Source organism: Danio rerio, chromosome 8, assembly GCF_052040795.2.
Source record: "Danio rerio strain M-AB ecotype USA chromosome 8, GRCz13ab, whole genome shotgun sequence".
NCBI classification, from domain to species: domain Eukaryota; kingdom Metazoa; phylum Chordata; class Actinopteri; order Cypriniformes; family Danionidae; genus Danio; species Danio rerio.
Window position 1 is genome coordinate 16,795,991 of NC_141028.1, and position 26,528 is coordinate 16,822,518.

Below are 26,528 nucleotides of genomic sequence, written 5' to 3' on the forward strand. Positions count from 1 at the left end.
CATTGGCTCGTGCAGCGCACGCCACTGATCCTGCGGTAAAGATGGCGGCCGCGGAGGGGGCTCGCAGCGGCTGGAGCAGAACGGAACGACCCCAAACGGGTCTGCTTTGAGAGAAACACCACTGGAGCGCAGGAGGATCGTACATTGCCGTTGAACAGAGCCGCATACCGGGTGCCGTTTAGCAGAACTGAACGATTAGATTGTGGTTGTTCGCTGTTAGGTGGTGGGTGGGTTCTCTCGCTCTCTCCCTCATACACACACAGAGATAGCTAAGCTAAGCTAACGGAGCTCGGTCCGGTCCGGTGGAGGAGGTGGAAGAGGGGAGGAGAGTGACCGAAAACGGCAAGACTATCATCCCGAGCAGAACAGGCCGTAGTCCTGCCGTTCGTCCGTTGTGGGATGTGAACGGTCCAAACGGACGGCGGGTCTTTCCACGGATCTGTGTTATTTTCCCACCCAGAACACTCGTAGGATGGGACAACAGGTAGGCCGCGTGGGAGAAGGGGCTTCCTCGGGGATCCAGACCCCACCGCAGTCGCAACAGCAGCAGGGCAGGTCGAACCGGGCCAGCAGCTCCGGGAGGAGACCCAGAGACGGCGGCGGCGGCAGCAGCACCCTCACCCTCACCGGGACTCCACCAGGCAGAAGTGCCGCTGCTGCAGTGAACATCATGCCGGACCCGGGGATCAATGTTTTCACCCTACACTCAGGTATGAGCCCATTCAGATGCGCGTTTGGTTTTTTTATTCACTGTCAACATTGATATCATGGTGAAATGTGCTGCCTGCAGAGATAATGAGATGAATCCGTCCGGATCAGCGGAAATGCTCCATGACTCTTGGGCTGTTGCGAAATCTTGTGCTATCTAGACCTATCATGGATGCGTTCAAACACTTCTTTGCGTTCTAAACATGTTGTCTAGGTAGTGTGATGAAGTGTGTTCAATAAAAGAGCACAGTTCAACCAACAATTTCTCGTGAAGAACAATAGTTGTAATGGCCTGGTGCCTACCAAACCAACGCTGTCAACACTGAGTTAAACAAACCATTTAAAAAAAAAAATAATTTGACAGATGAGAACTGAGGCTGTCGACCACTATGAGAAATTAAGGTTTTAGGGCTGTAAGAAGTATCAGAATATCAGATTGAAGTATCAGTGGAGAGAGTTTGATCTTGTTTGATTCCCCATCCAGAGTAGAAACATTGTGTATATTAGGGTTTTGCAAGTGTTCACCTTCTAGTCTTTAGCTTCTCAGAGTATATGAGCGGTTGTGGTTGTAGGTTTATTCCCCAATATGTGTTGCACCAGCACGACTGCCCATTCTGGACAGAGTGTTGCTGAAATGCATGAATTACTTTGAGGCTGTGCTTGTATAAAAGCCTTAGCAAAGTGACAAATTTGTTTACTGTCACTTAAAGTATCTGAAAAAGCCTTTTAAGACGTATCAGCGTTATTGACAATGTTGTCATGAACATTTTCTCATGAAAAATTCATGTTGTGGATATTGTGGTTGAAGCTATTGACATTTTCCCACCACCACTTTAAGAGTCAAAAAACATACAGGCAAAACAGAATTAATACCTGACCAAATGCCAGGCCCTCATGATGCACAATTATAGTAATTTGTGTAAGAACATGAACATTATTTACAACGTTATTATTACCTATAATTGATCAATTTACATTGCTTCTTAGGCAAATTTTGAATTATTTGAGACAAAAATATGCTACATTTTCATTTAAACACTAGTATGGGCAGCATTGGGATGTAAGGTTTTAATTTGGTTTATGTTATAGTTGTTTAAAGGCATTGTCTATCAACTGAGAAGGAGAAGTCAGACATAATATTGTCCTAACCGTAGCTGGCGGCTGTTATTTGATAGTGACTGGCATTTATGGTCTCTTTATAAAGCATCTGATGGTGGGAAAGCTGCTGGAGAAGCCTCCGCTTTCTCAGATTTCACTTGTGAGTGATTTGACTGACTCATTTGTTTCAGGCAGCAACACAAAGCACGTATTTGATCATAATACTATTGGCGTGGCATCAGGTGCAATAATGTGTCAGACAGATCTATCTTTCCTAAATCTCATATTCCAGGTATTATCGGGATTATTGTGACTGGCACATTGGTTTGGATGACATTAGTTGTGTGTGGTTTGCAGTGTTCGGGACGTTATCTTTACCATGGCGTTAGATGAACAACAGTGATGATCGCAGGCCGTTAATCCAGACTCACTCTGTATGAATTTTGCCAAGGATATGGTAATCTGTGACCAAATTTTAAAATCCTAAAAGATTACTGTAATCCTATAGGCTCAAATCTAATCTATGATCGCATGGCTGGCATGTTCACTGACAGCCGATTAATGGATGTTGTGATCAAATTTCTCCTTCAATAAAATTCTGGCAATGTCAGAAAATTTTAGACTTGCACAATCAATCGAAGTGTTGTGTGGGTGTTTTCCAGTACTAGGTTGCGACTGGAAGGGCATGCACTGCGTACAATATATGCCAGAGAAATTGGTGGTTCATTCCATCAATGGCCAATCCTTTTCCTGGAGATCTACCTTCCTGTACAGTTTAGCTCCTACCCTGATCAAACCCACCTGAACCAATTAATTAGGACCTGAAATCCACTTGATAATTACAGACAGGTGTGTTTGATAAGGGTTGCAACTGAAATCTGCAGGAAAGTAGATCTCCAGGAACAGGATTGGCCACCTCTGATCAACAGGGACTAAGCTGAAGAAAAATGAATGAAGGAATGAATAAACAATCAATCAAAATAAAATTGTAATTTTCTTAATTGAAAGCTGCAGTCAACTAATAGGAGCACTAAGAAAGTAGGAATCAATGTAAAATGAATTTATTACTTAATGTGATTTAATATATTTTATTAATAGTGCGCAAATACATGTACAATTTACATTAGTGCTGTCAAGATACGATCAATTCAGTCCATGATAGTACCAGTAAATATCATGATACAAAGTATAGCGGTTTTTGACGCATGTCACTTCATCTCAAATATTGTTTTATATATAAATCTTTTGTAAATGTTTTATAAATATTGTGCCTCAAATAAAAATGTTTTTTTGTTTATTTTGTTGATAACTGACCAACAAAAATACAAAAAAAAATTTAGATACAAATTATACAAAACAAAATTCGTTACAAGAAGAGATTTTTTTCAACAAAATATGAAGTGAAAAATGATGGTTTTCTTAGTGTTTCTTGTAGCTATTTTCAATTTTCTCTTCTATTGTATGGTAAGAATCCAACATAATTACAAATTTTACTTTGGTGAGTTGTTTTTTAAGAGATTGTCACAGTCATTGTAGCTAAATCATATTCGCAGGAACAGAAATGAACTGATTCAGATGTGTATTTGAAGCATCAGAAAAACGTTCAATAGAGTTACAATTACGATAAATTAAAGTAGTCTGTTAATTATTTGCTGGCACGAAGAGTGAGCATTTTAGGGACTTTTCCACATGCTATTAACTATTGTTGGACCGTAATGATGATACTACCGTTTGCAAACTACAGAGGCACCACCAATATTTTGTAGCGATAGTATCGCGGTGCTACCGAAGTATTAGTAAATCGTGCAGCCTTAGTTTATTTTTAGTATATATGTTAATATGTTTAGTTGTGTCCATTTGCTGATTTGTTCATAAATCAGGGTGAAACTAAATTTGTATGTTTAATTAAATTACATCCAATTCATTAATCCAGTTTCAGTGTTTTGAGGGATATTGAGTGGTTCTCAATGACATTTTTGATATTAAATTAACGGTGAGAGGTTTGCTTTGACTATGAAAGACTGCACATATTTTTTTCATTTTACAGTGTAACTTCCATGTACGAACCAGTGTGTGATGAAATACAAACTATGCATCTAGTTTTACAGACACCTACAATCGTCTTTTTAAAAGAAATACGTTTTGTGAACACTTGCACTGTCTGATGAATTAATATTTTTGGTGCAAGCATGCATTCACAGTGATATGAACCGTTATAGGGGTGGTCGTATGTATTTTAAAGTTATTCATTATTTTAATTATTAATATTATTTTAGATGCAGATCAGAGCAAACTATTTCTCAACTATCTCTTAAACTATTAAACAATTTTTTGAGTGCTACAAGTAGCTAAAACTTGCTCAACTCGCAGGAACCGGTGGACGTGCAGCAACTTTAATAGTAAGGTATACACAAAACAAAAGTTTCCATCTGGAGCTCCTTCACAGGACTCGACACTTGTAAACACTCACTTCATCGGGCTCGCCGTTCTCAGTACCGCCCCCGCTTGTCACCGGGACCAAGCTGACCAATCACAGAGTTTGTGCAATGCGTCGTTGCGACTTGATGCAGAAGTATAAATGAGCCTTTAGGGGGGATCAAACGTTAATTAAGGGGTCAGACCCCCCAAACCCTTCTGTAATTCACACTCTGCATACTTGTATTTATTTTGTTGGTATGGCATTCGTTGACTTCAATTTCAATTGATGATTTAAATCTCGATGACGAATCTACTCTTTGTTTTCGATGTGTCTTACAGTGTGACATGGGGGTTTATGTTAGTACAGTCTTGACAAACGTCACTTAAAAATTGCACAGTATTGTGAGGCTGGCTATACCCAAAGGCTCTATTAGGTCTTCTTTGAGCTTCGTGCCAGGTGTTGGTCTCTTCTTCACCGCGTGGGCTGATCAACACCAAAGAGAAGCTTGTCACATCTTGACAGTGAAACCCTTCGGCTGGAAACATTGACTTGTGAGGGTTGCAGATGAGCTATTTTTACTCTCATCCCTTATAGCCTGATGTATAGCTGTGGTTGAAAGGACTTAGAATAATCAGGATTATAATTGGATGTAAGAGCTGCCACACAATGTATCTGAAATATTTTTGTTTTTGCGATAATAGTACACAGCAAAATATGGGGACCCAAAACAACTCTATGGGTGTTAATTTCAACCCTTTGAAAGTGTCTCATGGGGTCCACTCAAAACAGACTTAAATCAACACTTTCAAAAGGGTTGGCACATTGACACCGAAGAAAGGGTTAATTTTAACTCTGGGCAGAGTTAAAATATGTAACTATATTTAACACCGCCTGGTGTAATATATTGTTATTTTATTCAACTCTCTTGAGTGTAAATATGGTAAAAAGGTCAAATAGACTGTAAATTACAAAAGAAAAAACATTTTATTTGAAAACATTCACCACTTCAACAATTCATTCAGTTTTTAAAATGCAACAATGTCAAATATGCTTTAAATGTTTTATTAGTACAGACAGTATCAACAAAATATGTATGACCGGTGCTCAAAAAGGCTGTTTCAGTCCTTTGGTCCAAACTTGATGTTTCATCAGAGCAATCTGAAAGTTCAATATAGCGTCACTCATAGTTTACTTCTGAACTCATAGTTTTCTTGTGAAATTACATTTTAAACAACTTGGCGTGCAAATCTTTCACTTCTGATGTTTCCTTGGTCCTCCATATCAAACACAGCAGTTTAAATGAAGGTATAAATGCTGTAAACTTGTGTGAAAACAAACTGGAGCTAGGAAATCTCATCAAGCATGTCCTGTGAATGAAGTGCTTCCCAGCCACAGGATGACCTTTATATCCATGACGATGTAGCAGCTGCTGATCGCTCGTCTGGTGGTTCCTGATGCACGGATATACTGTAGGGTGATGCTCATCTAAGAAATCTTCAAGACTCCAGCATGACTAAGAAAAATGTTTGAAAACTAATTGCAATCAAATTCTATGATATATTTAAAAGAACATTTAAAGTAAATAAAACATTTAAGAAATCTAAACTCACCTTTTGAAAATCTTCATGATGATCCACAACTTGACTCTCCCAGCTGGTTGAGGGGACAGGATATGGAAAAGTAGAAAAAAACATACATCACTGTTGGAATCTCCAAAAACAATTAGGTTAACCACTATGGCTAGAACTGGAAAAACAGGCAGCTGTCTGTTCAGAATCCTGAATTTAACACAACACTTGGAGCAAAATTTAGAGGAGCTTAAAATCTTTTATATCATTTAGTGATGCTGACTTCCCCAAAATATTGGCCACAGTGTAAAAAACATTCATAAACTTACAGTTTTCTGTAAGCGTGTGCGTGCATGTGTGTGTGCGTGCGTGTGTGTGCGTGCATGTTTCTTTACCAGATTCAACTTGTTAGGCCCTTTCAGGTCCAGTATTGACGCCACCTTTTCTGGAGTCTAGCAGATGTTTCAGGTCCAAATATAATCTAAAATATTAGGATAAGCAGAAGAGGAAAAGTGCAAAGCAGAGCAAAACATTATTTAAGTAACAGTTCACCCACAATACAAAACTTATCACCGTCATGTAATTTGTTATTCTTTAATGCTCTAATACCCTCTTAGCTTATTGTGAAACAAATAAAGAACTTTATCAAACATACCTTCATTATTATCACCACATATGACCAAGAAGGTGTGCTTGGTCATTTCACCAACTCTGGAAATACACCATCCGTCTCTAATCAGCCACCGTCACAGGGTCTAGTGTTATTGTATAGAGAACTGTGGCTGTTAAAAAACAACAACACATTAGTATCTAACACACATGCATAACCTTCAGATAAAAGAGATAAACATCACAAAGTATGCCTCACACTTTTTCAGATATCTTTTGATTAAGATGTTGATTATTGATAATAAATCTACAAATCAAACCTGTATCATCATTAGGCTGCTCAAATATGAATCAGTTGATTAATTTTACAGATAGGTGGCTGTTTACAACGCACTAAATTGTCTTTAAAAAAACGGAAATGTTGTGTACAGTACATGCTAGGTTTAGTCTATAGTTTTAAGCACAATATCATGCGGGAGAAAAAGCTTGACTAAGATGTTCCTGACTACAGAAATAGCCTAACTTACTAACGTCAGACATCCCGAGTTGGGAAAAGTCATTTTCGGGGGATACAGAGTTGATTTGCGGGAGGTAACTTAGCGGGAGAGATGGGTACCTAAAGAGCAATGGGATGAGTTGCGCGCGACGTACCTAAAGAGCGGTGGGGGTGTCTTGCGTGCGACGTACCTGAAGAGCTGGGAGGGATGCGGTGGAGAGGGGTGTGCAAAGTGTTTAATGACCGGGCGGGAGACGCGCGATTTCCAGGAGATTATCATTCATTTGCGGGCAACTACTTGGGCATCTGGGAGTCTCTGTGCATTTGCGGGATAACGTTAACGTTAGTCCCGCAACTTCCGGGAGACTTCTGTAACGTCAAATGTCTGATAAAGTGCAAACGCGGTAAATTTAAAGACATTGATGTTAACATTCCGACTTTAATGGTTGTCAACACTTAATATAATTCAAGCGTACGTTATCACACGAGTCTATGGACTAACGTTACGTTATATGGACGGCCACAAATGAACCAGTTTAAAAGGGCTGTGGTGTTTAAAATAACCAAATTAACGTACACGAATAACAAACAATCATATGTTTCAGTCAGGAAGCCTTTTACAAGTAAGCATGTTCATTTACTCACCAGATATGTTTTAGAAACTCCAGAGCTCATGGAAACCGTCCTGTGTTGCCGTTAGCATCCGGGCAGAGTAGGCTAGGCTGCTCCGGGGATTCCCTCGCTAGTTTGCTTCGAATTAAAGGAGAAGTGTCGATTTTATTTTACAGATGGGTAACAACGCACAAAATAGCATTAAGCGTGACAGAAATGTGTTGAACATGTACATTTGATGTTTTTATGCACTATGTATGCATGAGCATATATAAAAACATTCTTGAAAAGAAGTCAATAGTAATGCAGTTAAGCTAGATACACAAACGACCATGAATGAACCGCAGAAGTTTAAAATTGTCACTCCATTCTAAAGTTATTAACTTAACAATATGTTTACAACTGTATTTCCTTAAAGAAAGTCAGTAAAATACCAACATTTAGGTAGTTTGACTCACCAGTTGCTGTTCTAAACCTCAGATGGAAAATGGCGTCTGGAAAATTCTTCAGTGACTGGGGCTGCATCAATTCCCGGATGTTGGAAATAACACCACCAAGTGTTGAAAAGATAACTCCTTGATTTCGCACTGAATAAAATCAATTCTAACTCTTATTATATTCATTTATCAAAATCTTAACTCTTTAACGTGAACACTTTACTCTGAAATGCTTCAACACCGAGAATTTAACTCTGATGAATTTGCTGTGTATATGCATAACCTAGTTAAGCCTTTAAATGTGACTTTAAGCTTTAGAGAAGTGTCTTTAAAAAATATCTAGTCAAATAAAACAGTATGTAACACTTAACATCATTGAGGTGTTCATGTTGCTGAGCAACGTATATAAATCAATGTGACTTGTACGACTCCCTTCTTCCGAACTTGAAAATATAATTGGCTGAGTTGTAGATCTTGTAGTAGATTAAGATCTTGTGGTGGGTCAAATCGAGACGGCAATATTTTCTCAGATTTGTTTATTCCGATTTGATCTAATACACAGTAAATAACTGGGAAGAGGAAATATTGACTCCTTAGAGGGAGATCTTTTTATCTTTTTTCTTCTTTTTTTTAACTCCTATTTGTAACTTGCTAAAAAAAATTTCACTTGTTTTTCTTTCTCACAGGATATGTTTGTTTTTAATTAATTAAAAAAAATTTTGAGAGAATAGTGGGAAAACAAGAAACTAGGACACTCTGTAATTTTTCTTATTCTTTATTATATACTACTGTGTATGGTCTTGTTAAATATCAATACAAAAATAACCAATCGGATAGGTCTGTGCAATTAATCGGAAATCCAATTTCGATTTTGGCTTCTAACGATTATGAAAACCGATTAATTGAGATAAACGATTATTGCGTCATATACTGCCCCTTTCCATTTGAACACGTTTTGCTCTTAAAAGCGCGAAAGACCGCATGATTCTGTGTGTGTGTGTGCGGCGCGTGTGTGCGGTGTTTAGTGATTATTCGTATTAACCCTTATTTGTTTAATAAACAAACAAGTTGAGAATAAAAAGACACGTGAAAAGGAAACCATTAAAGTGACAGTGCACAATAATCCTCCTGCCGCCTGTTTTTATCATTAGTCAAACAACAAAAAGAGAAAATCCTTCACTGCTCTTGACTGAAGGACTTTTGTAGCTAAATTGTTTTTCTTACAGTGAAGATCCCTAAAGCACAGTTTGTTTCATATTTCTATTCTATTGTATTTTACATACATTTTATTTCTATTTTCTATTTTCCTTTTATTCTAGCCAAAATAAAACAAATAAGCGTTTCTCCAGAAGAAAAAATATTTAAAATAGCTGAAAATAAATATTAATGATGTGAGTAGAAAAAAATTATGAAGCGAATACAAATCTGAATATCAGCTCTTGATGTTTTCAGTCGTTCATAGTATTTTAAAGTCTGAATTATTGCATCTTGACATTTTTTTAGCACAAAAATGTTACCTGTTTATTTTAGCATGACATTTACATAAATAACAGTTTTTTTATATAAAAGAAATGAAAAGCAAATCAAAGTAGCATTTTTTTGTTGGTAAAATATTATATTGCAAGATATATTGTTATTCCAGTAATCATATTTATCATGCAGCCCTAAAGGCATAGTTCACCAAACAATGAAAGATTTTACACTATTGCTCATCTTCATTGTTCCAAACCTGTTTGACCTTCATTCTGTTGAACGCAACTATGGCTGTTTTTTCCCCTTCTTCAGAATATTTAGTTTTGTTTGTTTAATATCACTTGACTGTAAGCAGATGGTGAGGAAATGTTCATTTTTGTTTGAACTATCGCTTTAAGAGTATAGTTGTGGGCCTGACTGTCACCCAGCCGTTGACTAACTGCCATCACAGACTTCAACAGACACTGCAGCCTTTTAGAAGTTGAATAGAACATCTTTTAATGACCGTCTAGAGGAAAGATCTGATCTCTGATCATTTTGCACGGTCTGACCAGATTGTTTGGAACAAACACTGATTGTCTCTCTCTAGTACATTTAGTTGGTGTGACTAGAATTATTTTTTCAACGTTTCATTTTAGCGGCGAGCAATACAAATCACATTTTCAGTCTGAACATTCAAAGGTTTGTAACTGATTTAAAGGCTCATGTCCTTGGTCACATTTTGTTGCTCTAGACCAAAAGAATGGTTATTCAAAGACAGAAAACAACAGGTCATTTATTCAGGCTCACGTTGTTTCATGCTCATAGTTCTAGTAACAATCAGTTACAATAATGTAAATAGTAATATTGTCTGCATTGTGTATAAATCTTAAAGGCATAGTTCCCCAAAAATTGCGGCAACAGTTTGTGGATATTTACTTAACCTCAACTCATTCAAGATGTGTTTTATTTTGTTTTTATTATTTTTATTTTCATTTTTTTCGGGTTTTAACCTTAAATGGACAGTAGAGATTATAGACAGGAAAGTGTGGGGAGCGGAGAGAAGGGAAGGATTGGCTAAGGACATCAAGCCGGGAATCGAACTCTGGGCGCCGTGAGCACCTTGGTGCTTTGTGTTGATGCTCTAACCTTTAGGCAATTTGAGTATTATATTAGATTTTTAGCTGGCAGTGGTGTCCTTAATGTTTCATATAATGCAACTCAGTGTTAACAATCTTCATGAGTGTCAAAAGGAAATGTCCAATTGAAACCATTGGCTTCTGGTGATGCAGTGAAGGAGAATGATTTGTTTGTGAAAGAACTTAACTGAGTTATTTACATCAACCATTATAACCTTTTATCGACAGCATCAGGCAAACAGTCCATGACTGGTTTTTGAGCTTCTTTTTTTTCAGAACAGGAGGAATAAACTAGAAGTTTTAAATAATGTATTTCTGCTTCATGCTTATAATGCACAAGTCAAATGGTATTATTTAAATTGGCAATATATTGATTTATCTATTATTTTCAAAAAGAATCAGCTTTGGCCAATATGTGTTTTTTTTTTTTACTGTATTTTATCGAATAATAAACTGTGTAACTGAATATGTCATGGGTGCCGTCACTTTGAGTCCAGTTTGCAACAAACTGAACGTTATTTGCAACTTTATTACCTGTTATTCACAGCCTATGCAGGTTCTATTCACTAAAGCAGACATCATTGGCGTACATGTGCGCCTTCTCTCGACACTAAACAAACCTTGCGTCAGCTCGCTTGTGATTTCGCAGCTGCGAATACAACATTACATGGAGACAGAAATGACATAATATATACATACAATATATAAATACAGTGTGTGACACTTTTAACACCATTTGGAGGTGTTCTTGTCGCTGAGCAACGTATATAAAACAGTGTAAAGACTTGTGTGTTTGCCTTCATGCTTCTCTCCTGACCTTGAAAATATAATTGGCTGAATCGTAGAGAAGCTGAATTAAGATTGTGTGTGTATGGTCGAATCAAAATCACAATCTTTTTTTGATTAATCATGCAGCTCCACTCTCTATAGTGTCCTTTTTGTTTGCATTTTATCCATGGGTTTCAAATTCTTTTCTTTTTAAATTTTGACCTTATCAGTTTTCTATTGGATTCTGTGTGTTGTTATTTTTAATGAAATGGAAATAATGCGACATTAGACGTTCAACAATCACATTTGACAATACTTAAAAACAAAAAAAAAAATAGCATTGGGGTTTGGGATGACATACGGATGAGTAAATATCGTTTTTTATTTTTAATATGAAATCTCTGGAGGATACAGATTCGCTCGAATGCTATCATTAAGATTCTATCATTAAGACGTCAACTCTTTGATTCTGAAACTGTGGTGTCGGTCATAATCACTCAAACTCTTGACTACACCAAGACACTACTCGATTTCCCAAATCGTTTTTACCCAATGCGCCATTCCACAACTCATCTCTCATGCACAGAGTAAAATTCCATCAGATCCAGGAGGAAATATCTCTCTTTCAGAAGCTCCATTAGAAGCCGCTGCGTGACGAATTGCGCTTAATTGACCTGTGTGGTCAGACAGAAGGATGAATGAATAAATGAGTGGTCCAGTCTCCTGCAGACAGACATGAGTCAGTTCAGCACAGCTCTGAGGTCACAGGGCCACTTCCACAAACCTTTTTATTTATTTATCAACCCTGGCGCATGCCCACAGGCTTTTATTATTTCAGTAGGCTGGTGCAAAAGTGCTGCCCTCAACTTAATGTAGTCTAAAGTACCCAAAACCATTGATTTTTAGAAATTGGAACAGTGTAGACGTTTACTTGGCATACAGTAGAAAGATAAAACTCTCTGAGCTTCACTTTCTGTTTATACTTTATTTCATATTTCATATACAGTTGAAATCAGTAAATTTTTTCTTCAATTTATAAACACAATAGTTTCAATAGATAATTTCTAATAACTGATTTCTGTCATCTTTGCCATGATCACAGTACATAATATTTTACTAGATATTTTTCAAAATACTAGTATTCAGCTTATAGTGACATTTAAAGGCTTTACTAGGTTTATTAGCCAAAACATTGTATAACGATGGTTTGTACTGTAGACAATCTAACTAAATATTGCTTAAAAGCTAATAATATTGACCCTAAAGTGTTTTTTAAAAAGTTAAAACTGCTTTTATTCTAGCCAAAATAAAACAAAAGACTTTCTGCAGAAGAAAAAAATATAAATACTGTGAAAAATTCCTTGCTTTGTTAAATCATTTGGGAAATATTTGAAAAAGGAGGGCTAATAAATTGCACTTCAACTATACACCATTATTTCATATTAAAAGGAACAATATGTAAGATTTTGTTCGCTAAAATGTCCATAAACCAGTAGAACCGCCAGTGTTATAGATTTTGCTGACTTTTTATTTATTTATTTATTTTTTGAGGAGTATGCTGTTGTATTTTGCACTGTCTGTATTTTGTACTGTCTCGAGCCAGAATCTAAGCTCTTTACTCATCATAGCACACATGCTGCTGATGATGTGACAATAAAAGTGATTTGATTTGATGGACTTCCATTATGCCACATGTTTCAGAGAATGTTCAAACCCAGAGAAATGCTATTGCAAATATTTATTGTTATTTTTTAAAAGATTTATTTTTGGCCTTTTTGGCTTTATTAAGTAGATAGGACAGTATTATAGACAGGGACAGGAAATGTCCTCGAGCCGGAATTCGAAGTCAGGACGTCCTGAAGTGCTACTGCACCATATGTCAGCGTGCTAAACACTTAGCTATTGCACTGACATAATTATTTTTTTTTAAGGCTTTCACCTTTAATGTATAGGACAGTAGAGAGTATTGACAGGAAAGAAGGGCTGGGCTGATAAACGATATTATATCGAATCGCGATAAAATTAATGTCAATAATAATAAGCTCTCTGCATTTTTACTCTATACTGATCTAAGAGCCAATCACACAGCAGAAATGTGCAACAATGGAAATCTAAAAGTGTGTTAATATTAGCAATGTACTGAATTTTCGGACACCAAAAAATTATCGGACGAAAATGTTATGCCTTTTAATGACTCTAATTTTTGTGGCTTCAGTCATTGTTGTTTTTTTTTTGTAATCTTTTGTTTTATTTAACATTTAAAAGATATTTAATAAAAAACAGTACAATACCAATAAAAAAAGAAAGAAATAATACGAAACAATTAACCCCTCCTTCAAAAAAAAAAAAAAAGGGAGGGATCGTCTTAGTTACTAATTACATACATATATACACACACGACATATGTAGCATAAACCTAAATATATATAGTTAACGTTCAGCATAGAAAATAATTACTGAGATTGCGTTTTTGCCATATTGCCCAGCCCTGCTGGAAAGTGTGGGGAGCAGAGAGAGAGGAAGGATCAGCGCAGGACCTCGAGACGGGAACCAAACTTGGGTCGCCGCGAACACCAGAGTGCATGTGTCGACTACTTGAATGCATGACAGCCCTGAGTTATGCTGTTTTTTTTTTTTTGGTGTGTGTTTGTGCATCTGTATTTTTTTCATTTCATAGAGCGGAACATTTCTCAGAGTTCTCCTCTGCTTATTGCCATGTTGTTTGTGTTTCTATGGCAAATGCGGGGGAACTACGTGAACTCAGAGAGGAGTGTCAAGTGTAAGGATAAAAACTGATTTTCATTTAAACAAATTGATGTAAACTTCACACTCGAGTTAATCGATAAAATGATGTCTATGTCTAACTTGACACACAAGGCTCAGTTCATGGATCTTTCGGTTAACGGGTTGATGATCTGAATCAGAAGACATACTGATATGCAAGGCACGGAGGCCCTGAGGACCAGAATTGAGAACCACTGGGTTAACGTCAGATCACGTTGGCCGGCTTCAGCATATCGAATTAAGAGAGCGCTCTGAATGAACACAAAGAGGCCTACTGTAATTTTACTACATTTCTCAAATTAAATGGATTATTAGATTATCGGACATTTGACGAGTGAATCCTTCTCTGGTGAGTGACAATTACTCTGATGACAGTATTAAACGCTGCTTTGTTTATACTTTGCATGTGTGCATCAAAAGTTTCAGTATCCCCTTCTGAATGAGAAAACCAAAAGCACTTGAATCAGTCGGCTGCTGTCTGTTTGGTGTGTTCACGTAAAGCTTCTTGGTCCAGAAATGAGAAAACGTGAGGCGACAAAACCATTTGGCGTCGTCAGCTCTAGTTGTTGTTTGGCTTGGTGTTTACAAGACTTAAAATTGATAATGAGCTTGGTTTTAAACAGCAGACCGCGCTCTAGGCTAGTTTTAAACAGCAGGTGGTGTAGTATGCTTTACTAGCAACTTTACTTTGCTTGCATCTAATTCCTTACAAATACCACATGACCTAAAATCAGTGATAAATTAGGATAGGTTTAAGCAAATAAAACCTAGTGAGCTGCGTTTACATTGAACTCCAGACATAAGCACTATTCCTTTTGAGCATTTCAGTGTACTTTTAAAAACCTGCCTAGAGCGCCATCGGCTGTTAAAAACCAAACTCAGAATGGGATGATGGGACATTTCAAGGTTTACAGTGGTTTAGAAAAGGCACGGTTTTAAAACCATCAAATTTTGCAATTGAGCTTTTTGGTCGAGACATGAGCCAGCGTGAGGTGACAAAACCATTGGCCATCGTTATTGTTGGCCACGTTGTTTTTTTTTTTATTATTACTAGGATTAATATTATTAAAGCATCCTTTGCTGTCAACAACGAAACTCAGAATCCATTCAAGAGAGAATAGCGATGGAGAATAGGTGTGGAACGATGGGACGTTTCAAGGTTTGTGGGAGTTTGGAAAAGTTAATTTTCTGCCATATTATTCCTGTATATGTATTTTTATGTTTTTTTTTTTTTTTATGTGTTTCCAAAGACTATTTTATTTATTTTTTTAGGGAAACAGTATCTCCAGCAGCAAAATTGACACAAAAAGCTACTGGTCAGCCCAAGATTTGGCAAACATTTGAAAAAAAAAATCACCTATACACCTATCTCCTAGAATGCTAACAATGCAGTGGTTTATTTAATATCCCACAATTATTTTTTTTTATTACCCAGACATTTAAAAGGAACTTTTTTTAGTAGTAATAGTAGTAATTATTTTAGTAGGAGCAAAAGTCACAATACAGTGATACTTTTTTCCAAGATTATCATACCGTCACAATCTTATTCCGACCCATGCTTAATGGAGAATCTATTTTCTTAAACATTTTTTTTTCTGGAGTCTAACATTACTGAATTCATGTTAAGTTCTTGGTTTGTTGAACTGTTGAATAAAAACTATTTATCACATTTGAAGTTACAATATTATTATTGTAGACAGAGTCTATAAATATGGCACATCCCAATTAACTAGTGGCTTATTTTGGCACATGTGTATTTATGTTGTGTGTATTACTAAATAATATCATGTAAAATGACTTCATTTAAGTTGTCCTAATCAGAACTGTTTGTTGAGGAGTTATGAGAAGCTTGTGGATGATTTGAGTATCTGGTCAAGCTATATGTAAGCATCATTTTGTTTCTGGTAAGCAGAGATAGAGCTACTGTAACTCTGTTACAGCTGTTGTAATTGCATTACATAAATCTTTTTTTTATATCAGTTTTTCCGAAAGAATTGAGTCGACAGCAGTATCACATGAGGAATTCCCAGGATGCAAGATAATAGGAATTAAGGACCAAATCAAATTAAACGACCCACTTTGATACTTGATATAGATTTAAAGCAAAACAGCTGAAGAGAAGCATTATAAAGTAGTCTCGGAGTCATTGTGAAGACCTGATGAGAGTCTTTTGACCCATGGTTCGATTTGGTTGTTGCTGTACCACTAGAGGTCATTAGAACACAACGTTATTTTGGCACTTGGTTCAAAGTTTTTAAGTTAATTTAATAGATTTGTTCGTTTTAGATGTATCGAATTGGTTATAGGGTTAGTTTATGTGGCGTTAAAGGGTGTGCCTGTGCTTTCTGCTTAATCCTGCTTCATTTTAACAGCCTTATCCACTTCCATCCTCTCTCTGCGTCCTTATTAAGGTCTGGATTAGATGACACGCTGGAGTAATTCCTCTGTGTTGGGGAGGTGATGGAGATAAGAAACACTTTTTTTCAGTACAGCGTGTCTCCGTTCTCTGCAGATGAGTGGTTTTTCATGTTTTCTACTCCACACCAGGAATAAGGTCTCATTGTTCTGGATTTTTTATGTCTTGGTTTTATGAGTTGCTGAATTAGTGATTATTTAAATTAAAATGCACCATTTTAAAGAATTTGAATAAACTTGAATTTTCCTGCATATGGCATTTCTTCATGTAGTGAAAAAAAAAACAGTGCCTGGCAAAGCAAACTGTAGAATGTTGTTTAAAATAAAAAAACATGATAGAAGTTTTATATATATATATATATATATATATATATATATATATATATATATATATATATATATATATATATATATATATATATATATGTATGTATATATATATATATATATGTATATATATATATATATATATATATATATATATATAGAGAGAGAGAGAGAGAGAGAGAGAGAGAGAGAGAGAGAGAGAGAGAGAGAGAGAGAGAGAGAGAGAAAGAGAAAGAGAAAGAGAAAGAGAGAGAGAGAGAGAGAGAGAGGTCGCGTTACACTTTCTCATTGTCCGTCATTTTGATGAAGAGGGTTGTAAAATTTCCGTCATAACTTATTATTGATCGTTATTTAATTTGCAGACTTGTCATTCATATTTTAATAATGAACTTGCACAACAAGCATATAGGCTAAATTATTCATTTATTTATTTGACAAATGAACAAAAACTCCTATCTGCCTTAACTCATATCTTCCTCCTGCTTCGACCTGAACTGGGTGCTTGCTTTTGCGTAATCAAACGCATCAAGGGAGACTGAGGGGGCAACCGGTAGTCCGGTAGTGCTTACAACACATTTCAACGCACCGCAGATAGCAAAATACACTCGGGCCAGTTCCGGCTTGATTCTCACCTGCCGGAGACTCCGGCTGTCGTACTTAAGTCAATCGGGCCAGATGCGGCGGCCGCAATAAGCAAGCTGATGCTGCCGCATCTGAGCCAGAATTGGCCATTGGTACTTGATACATGGTATTACAACCATTTGAGTTGATATAACAGCAAACGCGGGCTATAATGTAAACACAAAGTGTAGACACTGCGTTTAACCTTTGAATAAAATGCAAATGGCATACAAATCCTATAACAAAAATAATCAAACAAAGGACAAAATAAATAATAATAAATGGTTATTGATTGCAAGAAACAAATAATACTAAAAATTGATAAATTATTTTGTAGTGCACAAGAACATCAATACTGGACAGCTGGACAGGATCTTTTAAATGTTTTAAATGACAACATTTTGATTTTAGGTTTGGAATAAATGTCATTAATAGTTAGCAGAGCGATGCAGTTTACTCAAACGCATAGCTTCAAAATCCAGAATAGCTGCGAATTTCCAAGTGGTCTCTTTATTTTTTCCATAGGTGCGTATATAAATGCAATTTGCTTATCCATACATCAGTCTTGCAAATGGGCTACATGCACAGAAGTGTTTTTCAGCCATTGATGCTTCTTTTTATAGCTCAATCATGTCATCTAATCATAACATAGTCGGTTACCATGCCAAAGCATTCATTTAGTTCAGAGATGCCCAAAGTAGGGCCCACAGGCCAAAGTTGGCCGATTGAAACCTTTGATTTGGCCCACCATCTTATCTAATAGGAGAGTGAGAATGATGGAAAGGGTCTTTAATACAAAGATCGTCTATTTTGACATTTGACATGTTTTGTTTGTTTTATTGCTGAGCTACAAATAAGCAAACCAAAATTAAATGCTTCAATTAATAGTTGTAAATGAATCAGATTTTTAAAAATGTAATCTCACTCGACAGATAGACAGAAGACAGATATGCAGAAGACATTGACGAGCAAATCAAAGCAAAAACTAGTGTAACTCTGGTGTAAGTGAGATTTTGTTTTTGCTGTAAAATGTTGATTATAAAATGTCAAAAATACTGTATCAGTTAACATAAAGCAAAGTTTTCTAGTCAATTTTAGATATTATTAAATAAATAAGTAAATTTCCCATGTAAACTGTGTTAACCTTCGGCTTACTAGTCTCAATCAAGTTTGGTTGATTGCCATGTCACACTCAGCAGCAAACTGTTCCAGTGCATGCTGAAAGTCCATGCACAATACCCTGAAGATCTTATTACAAAAAGGACATTTTAAGTAGTGGGGGAAACTGATTTAAATCATAAATTTTTCATTTTTTGGGATAAAAATCTCGAGAAAAAGTATGCAATATTGCACAGCCCTACCTAAGCAAACTTGTTTCAAATGGAAGTGTATGAAGTAGGGCTGGGCGATTTGGCAAAAAAAATAAAATCTAGGTTTTTTATAAAGTTTGACCGATTCTCGATTTTGATTTTTTATTTTTTTTTATTGTGTTACTAGTCTTCTCAAAACATTACAGCAGCATGACTGAAGTAACATTCTTTTTAAAAGTAACTTGAAAAACCATCTGGTTAAGGAACATTGTATTTTTAATGGCCATGTCATACAAAAATCGGTCAAGGTGTAAATAAATGTAAAACAAGTTCACAAGTTAAATAGCGTTGCTGAAGATTTGAATAATAAATATTTGTGTAAATATTGCACTTGCAGGAATAAAGAGGTATTTTTCGCAAGTTCTGCTGAGCCTAGGAAAGATTGTCTGTCAGCACGGCTTTGACTTTGTCTTCTGATTGAATGACTTGAAGCTACTGCCTTTTTCTTAAAAAGATGCAGTGGAAGAAAAGGACTGAACATGGAAACTGTAAAAACTTATTTAACCCAATGTGTGAAGTTGTGGACGTATAGCAGGAGCAAATACAAGTACCAGATGTGTGTCTAATTTGATGCACTTTGCACCAATGTGCTTATGCTGCCTGATCTGTCTGGTTTTCAACTAGGTCCGCTAAATGACATCATAGGGGCGGGTACTTTCATTTTCACTGCTACTGGCCCTCACCTCTGCTAGTGTTCAAACCAAAAGATCAGCGCGGTTTTTCACTTGGGAGGCTTTTACGTCCTTCATACTTGTTGAGATCGAGTTTATCGACTTGATGAGGTAATATGTCTTGATAATCCACACAGACGTGACTCAGACTAATGCAACAATTAAATCCTACATGACTTCACGCTTTAACAGGCAGTCAAGCAGGTCGTACACCAGAAGCGCCGCGACACGGCGCGCACATGACAGTTTAAACTATCACACACCAAACGCGCACATTGGCATGCTATTTAACATACCAAACTAATCAGATGGCGCTCTGTGGCGCGGCTGAAAAATTAACTGCTTTGTGAATCGTGGCTGGGCGGCGCCGGTGTGTGTATAGAAACCTGTTTAGAATTCTAAAATCCATGGCGCTGCGTGGTGCTGTGCGGCGCGTCACTGAGAGGTGCTTCTGGTGTGCTTCCTGCTTCATAGAGTGAACCAAAGCGCATTGGTGCCATTATAATGTATTTAATATATATATTTTTAAAAATCACGATTTCTCGATTTGATTTAAAATTAAATCGTCTTAAAACGTAAATTCGAATTAATCGAAAAAAATCTGAAAAATTGCCCAGCCCTATTATGAAGTCTGTTGTCTTTGCCTGTAATTTCAGTTCTATAGAATAACTTTAAAAACCCTCCAAGTACATTTTGGTAAAACCCCAGTTTGGCCTTTCATTCCTGATCACATACACATCAAAATAATTAAAATGAATCCAATTGAATCCCATCTGCTCAAAGTGTGTATCTCGTCTGAGCGCTGTGACGTATCTTGTAAAGGCAGCGTTTGTAATCCACAATTCAGTGGTGAAATGAGATGGGGACAAAGGGGAGATTAGGGTTAACTCCTGGAGATTTGCATTATCATCAGACGTATAGTATCCTAGCATCTGCTTAGTTCAAGTGTCATTGTTCCCCTTCCCACCGTTTGTGCTTTTTTAATATTGTGAATGTTTGGGTGTTTTTATTTACGTGGTGCGTCATGTTCACTCAATGGGAAGGTACGGAAACAAAGTGTTCTTTTTGGTTAATAGTGTACATTCACTGCTTCAGAGAATGCTTTTTATCACACCCCTGAGCAGTAGGACAGCTCAGTTTGCATTGATAATGGACGTTTGACTCAGACGTGTTATGATCTGTTTAGTATGGCATAATAACATTAAAAGGAAGGGTTGTCGACACCCAACAACTGCGCTAGTTAAATGGACGACGTCTGAGGTCATGATTCGTGTTCAGACAAGACCTCCGCAGTCTGACAACACTTCCTGTTCGAAAGACCACTTGGCTGATTCCATCGTATATATTTAATTCAGCATTATTTATATAGCGCTTTTACAATGTAGATTGTGTCAAAGCAGCTTCACATAAATGGTCTTAGTAACTGGATCATGGTAGTTCAGTTTTTAGTGTTTAAGTTCTGTTCAGTTTAGCTCAGTTCAGTGTGGTTTCATCGATGCGTTGCTCTACTAATCCTGAACCGTGCAAGCCAGAGGAGACAGTGAAGAGGAAAAAAAACTTAACCAATATATTCTCTATAAAGTATCAAAGGTCTGGTACAGCAGGCTCATTTAATAGGCTTATGCTGTGTTATTTCTGGGATGGTGTTGTGGTTACCCTCACCTGGTGACGTGGTTTGATTAACCACCATGGTTTAGTTACTGTAGAGAATGCATGTTCTCAAGTTTTTGCATCTGATATGAAATGTATTGCTTGGTTTAGCAGACTCTTTTCTGATTTGCACAAAGAGATTTATGTAACTATTGTTCTATTATACAAAGAAGCTAATGCTGTCTGAATGTCATGGGTCAGCAGGATGATTGGTTAGCTGGCCAGAAATGATCTTGTAAGTTAGTGAGTTGATCTAGATTGTAAACAACACAAAACTTCTCGATTTTTTTAAACATTTTTTATTGTGTTTGTTTAAACAGTTATGGCTACAGTTATGCTCAGGTTGCACACATTTTAATTATATGATTATGTCTTAAGGTGATTTTCTTCACCACTTACTCACACTCAAGTGGTTCTTCAGTTGAACACAAAACAAGATATTCTGAAAATTATAGGGGGCAAAAAAGCAGCTGTCAAAATCCATAGCAACAAAAATACTATAGAATTCAATGGCTTTTTTTATCCCAACATTCTTCAGAACTTCTTCCTTTGTGTTCAGCAAAAGATAGAAATTCAGACCTGTTTGGAACAAGTAGAGGATGAGTAAGTAGCTATGTTTTCATCCAAAGATGCGAATTAAAACTATGTACAAAACTGGAATATCGCAGAACGTTTTTGCAAATAATGCAGCGTTTCCATCCAGCGAGTTACAGAAAAGGAAGTCACTTCTTAATAAACTGGTGCCAAATATGAAAAAGAAAAACAGAATTTGCTGCAGTAGGAGATGCTGCGTCTCTTTCTTTTGTGATAAATGACTAGCACTTCAGAAGACTATGCTGACATGCAATGAACTTGCGTTGGTTCTGTGGGTAGTAATAATAATAATATGATCATAATAATACTGAACCTCTTTGATAACGGTCTTTGCTTAAGCTATTTTAGAATGACCAAAACAACATTTCAGGAGTTATACAATGTGCTCGTTCCACTGGTTTATCCATTAATCCTATTCCATCATGCAAATATTTATCCTCGCAGGATCACTTCTAACAAAATCTCAAGACTTTTGTAATCCGCATAGTGGAATTTATTCGGTTAAAGTGTTTCCATCGTAGTTTATGTATTTTTTCTTATCAAATATAAAGTTTGTTACTCAGTTGTGCGCATGATTTTTATGCGCAATTTTAACATTTTTGTCCATCTTGATGTTTCCATCAAGCATTTTATTTATGTTATAATCCAAAATGTGCATAAAAAGGTGGATAGAACTAATGATGATAGAATTTCCGTTTTTTGGTGACCATCCCTTTAAATAACCAATATGCATTTATTTTTTACTTTAAAAATAAAGTAAAATTAAGTCATTGACTGATTTGCAATCTGATCAGATTACATAACATTTATTTATTGGCATTACCGGGAGCTAGCTCTGCAACTCTCAAAGGGTCACCCACTGATGCGGCTAGTCAGTACCTGGATGGAAGACCACATGGCTAGGTTGCTGTCAGAAGTAATGTTAGTGAGGCCAGCAGGGGGCATTCAACCTACGGTCTGTGTGGGTCCTAATGCCCCAGTATAGGGAAGGGGACTCTATTCTGCTCAGTGCTGCTTTCGGAAAAAATGTTCAACTGAGGTCCTGAATCCAATTTTGCCCTCTAGTCTCTGTCCATCATGACCTCCTATCCATCCCCATATCATGATTGAAGTTTGACCAGAAGAATAATGGTTGTGCCCAACAGAGCCTGGTTTCTCTCAAGGTGAAGTTTTTTTTCTTCTTCTTCTTCTTCTTCCTCACTACTGTCACCACTAGCTTGCTCGGATCGGGACTTGTGGAGCTGTGCTTCAGTGGGTTTGCTCTACAGTGTTTGGACTTTCAGCAGTGAAATTTAAACCACACTGAACTTAAACTAAACTGAACTTCAACTCTGAAATCTGGGCTTTACTAGAACTATGTTAAGCTGCTTTGACAATCTACATTGTAAAAAGCGCTATGTAAATAAACATGAATAATTGGCTTTATCACTCTTGTCTCCTCTCCACCAATCAGCTGGTCTGTGGTGTGCCGTCTGGCGCAACATGGCTACCGTCGCATCATCTAGGTCAGTGGTTCCCAACCTGGGGTCCGCGCCCCCCTAAGGGGGGCGCCAGAGTTCACAAGGGGGGCGCGGGAGAGGATAAGTGTTGAGGTAGAAAAAGGCATAAAAATGCTCCACTATTATATAGGGCTGTACAATTAATCCAAAATGCGATTTCGATTTTAAACAATTATAAAAAAGCATTAATCAAGATAAACGATTATATGCATTATATACCGCCCCCTTTCCAGTTGTACACGTGTTGCGAAAGACCGCGTGCCTATGTGTGTGTGCTACACGCACACGCAGTCAGAAGCATGCGGCCGGTCAGCATTCGCACACTGAGACGAGCAGAGGAGCGCAGACATCTAAAGTCATCTTAACGTGAGCGCTTTAATGGTCAAATAGGTGTCAAAACGCGGTGTTTAGTGATTATTTATATTAACCCTCATTTGTGTAATAAACAAACAAGTTGAGGATCAAAAGACGTGAAAGAGAAACCATTAAGAGAAAGCGCAAAATATTCCTGCTGCCGCCTGTTTTTATGATTAATCAAACAAGGAGAAAATGTTTCTCTGCTCTTGACTGAAGGATTTTTGTAGCTAAAGTGTTTTTCTTACAGTGGAGATGCTTAAAGCACAGTTTGTTTTATATTTTTATTCTATTGTATTTATTTCTCTTTCCTTTGCAGGGTGGAAAATAACTGTGTGTATACACTTGAAGTCAGAATTATTAGCCCTCCTGAATATTAGCAACCCTTTTCCTGCCCAATTTCTGTTTAATGGAAAGAAGTTTTTTTAAACTTATTTCTGAACATAATAGTTTTGATATCTCATGTCTAATTACTGATTTCTTTTATCTTTGCTATGTTGACAGCACATAATATTTTACTAGATATTTTTTCAAAATACAACCATTCGAATTAAAGTGCAATTCAAAGGCTTAATTAGGGTAATTAGGCAAGTCATTGTATAACAGTAGTTTCTTCTGCAGACAATCAAAAATATATATTGCTTAAGGGGGCTAATAATATTGACCTTAAAATAGGTTTCAAAATATTTAAACCTGCTTTTATTCTAGCTAAAATAAAACAAATAAGCCTAGAAGAAAAAAAAAATTAGAGAAAATACTGTTAAATTCCTTGTTCTGTTAAACATAATTTGGGAAATATTTATAAAAAAAAAAATCTCAGCAGCGCTAATAATTTTGACTTTAACTGATAATCGTTTTGAATAATTGTGATTACAATTATGACCAAAGTAATTGTGATTATGATTTTTCCCAAAATCAGCCCTACTATTATATATGTACTTTTAAGTACCAAAAAAAAAAAAAAATCAACACACATGCTTAAAATTCCAACATAATAGTAAAAATAATTAAAATAAATAACTTTAAATTATTTTTTACATTTTGCTCACTTGCGCAATGTGCTTGTCCAACTTCTCGCAAAGGCAAAATCAAAACAAAAATGGCAGAGAAACGTCAATGCAATGATTCTTCAGAGGCGAAGAAAAGCCAAGAAAAGATAAGACAAAGCCTATCTAAATACACATAAACACACACATACAGTAAATATATATATATATATATATATATATATATATATATATATATATATATATATGTATATATATATATATATATATATATATATATATATATATATATATATATATATATATATATATATATGTATATATATATATGTATATATATATATATATATATATATATATATGTATATATATATATATATATATATATGTATATATATATATGTATATATATATATATATATATATATATATGTATATATATATATATATATATATATGTATATATATATATATATATATATATATATATATATATATATATATATATATATATATATGTATATGTATATATATATATATATATATATGTATATATATATATATATATATATATATATATATATATATATATATATATATATATATGTATATATATATATATATATATATATGTATATATATATATATATATATATATATATATATATATATATATATATATATATGTATATACGGCACATATGTGTGTGCGTGCGTGTGTATTTATATGGTGGGGGGGCTCCAATGTTTGTATTTGTTCATGGGGGGGCCACAGAGAAAAAGGTTGGGAACCACTGATCTAGGTGGACGCTGCACACTGGTGGTGGATGACATTTCCCCAATGTTTAAAGCGCTTTGAGTGTCTAGAAAACCACTATGTGAAAGTAAAGAATTATTATCATTATCATCATCCTTTATCCTTATTATTATTATTATTATTATTATTATTATTATTATTATTATTATAATTATTTGCGCAGAACTCAAAAAATATGTCTGTTTGTGTTCGTGAAACCAGTTTCATTCATTACACAAGCCCTCATAGGACTGTCTAGTCTCATTTTGAAGATATATATCCCATTTCTTTACTAAAACCTGATCTTAGTTTTTGAATGCTGACAGCAGCAGGAAGCCGGTTTACCTGTTTGGGAAAATCAGAGGTGAATATTTCATCAGATAGGGAGGACGTGAACTTTCTGAGTCTCTCAGATTGCTGTGGCAACCAGAGGGTACAATAGCGGATCAGACATGTGTCAACAGAGGTGTGTAATATTCAGATGAAGAGCCACACAGGTCTGAAGAAAAATGACTCAAGGCAGAGAAAGAGGGAATGAGGGAAAGCGCAGTGGTCTTATTAGAAGTGTTAATATGCAAATGAATGAAAAAAAAAACCTTTTCATTGATGTCACACCTTTGGAATTATGCAAAAGTTAATTTTTTTCTGATAAAAACAACATGCAATTTAATCCTGACGGGGCTGGAATGTGTCTTGAGGCGTTGTTTAGTGTTGCATAAAGTCCCTTTATGTAACTTGGAGCTGTAGGGTGTGTAATTTTCGTGTTTGTAGATTGGCCAAAAGAAAAAAAAAGTGGTTTTCAAGCATCAATAAATACATGAAAAAATGAAAGTGTAAAGCAGATTTAAAGGTGGTTCCCTCTCCTTCATCAGAAGATATTCTGTTTAAAAGGAATTTAGTGTTGAATAGTGCTAAACATTCCTCATTTAAACAAGATGCTGTTGCTAAAATAATTACACCAAGATGCTGTATGTTTTGCATAGCGTTTAAACCGAATGACAGAATCATGATTTTACTGCATGATATGGTTATGCATAGAACGATAACCGTTTCATGGTATACCGTGGTTTGGAAAAGTCAAGGTTTTAAAGCCGCCAAAACTTTCTGTAATACTGTTCCTAAGGTATGTGTAAG

At 36.0% G+C, this 26,528-nt stretch overlaps 1 protein-coding gene and 2 long non-coding RNA genes across 4 annotated transcripts in view; 1 reads left to right on the forward strand and 2 right to left on the reverse strand.

Moving 5' to 3' along the window:
• Positions 1-26: 26 nt before the first annotated feature.
• The window catches only part of abl2 (ABL proto-oncogene 2, non-receptor tyrosine kinase), a 68,545-nt gene continuing 42,043 nt past the window's right edge, over positions 27-26,528 (forward strand). For both annotated transcript variants that reach the window (XM_087263755.1, XM_087263756.1), the window contains exon 1: positions 27-710. In XM_087263755.1, the coding sequence (XP_087119881.1) occupies positions 473-710 (238 nt within the window). In that variant the 5' untranslated portion in view covers positions 27-472. The remainder of the gene's footprint in view (positions 711-26,528) is intronic.
• On the reverse strand, positions 5,656-6,563 carry LOC147842608 (uncharacterized). The gene is made up of 4 exons (XR_015497700.1): positions 6,449-6,563; positions 6,189-6,274; positions 5,836-5,878; positions 5,656-5,738 (listed from the first exon to the last, which is right to left on the reverse strand). It is a non-coding gene; the product is annotated as an uncharacterized LOC147842608 (long non-coding RNA).
• Positions 6,552-8,036, reverse strand: LOC147842609 (uncharacterized). The gene is made up of 3 exons (XR_015497711.1): positions 7,969-8,036; positions 7,544-7,648; positions 6,552-6,575 (listed from the first exon to the last, which is right to left on the reverse strand). It is a non-coding gene; the product is annotated as an uncharacterized LOC147842609 (long non-coding RNA).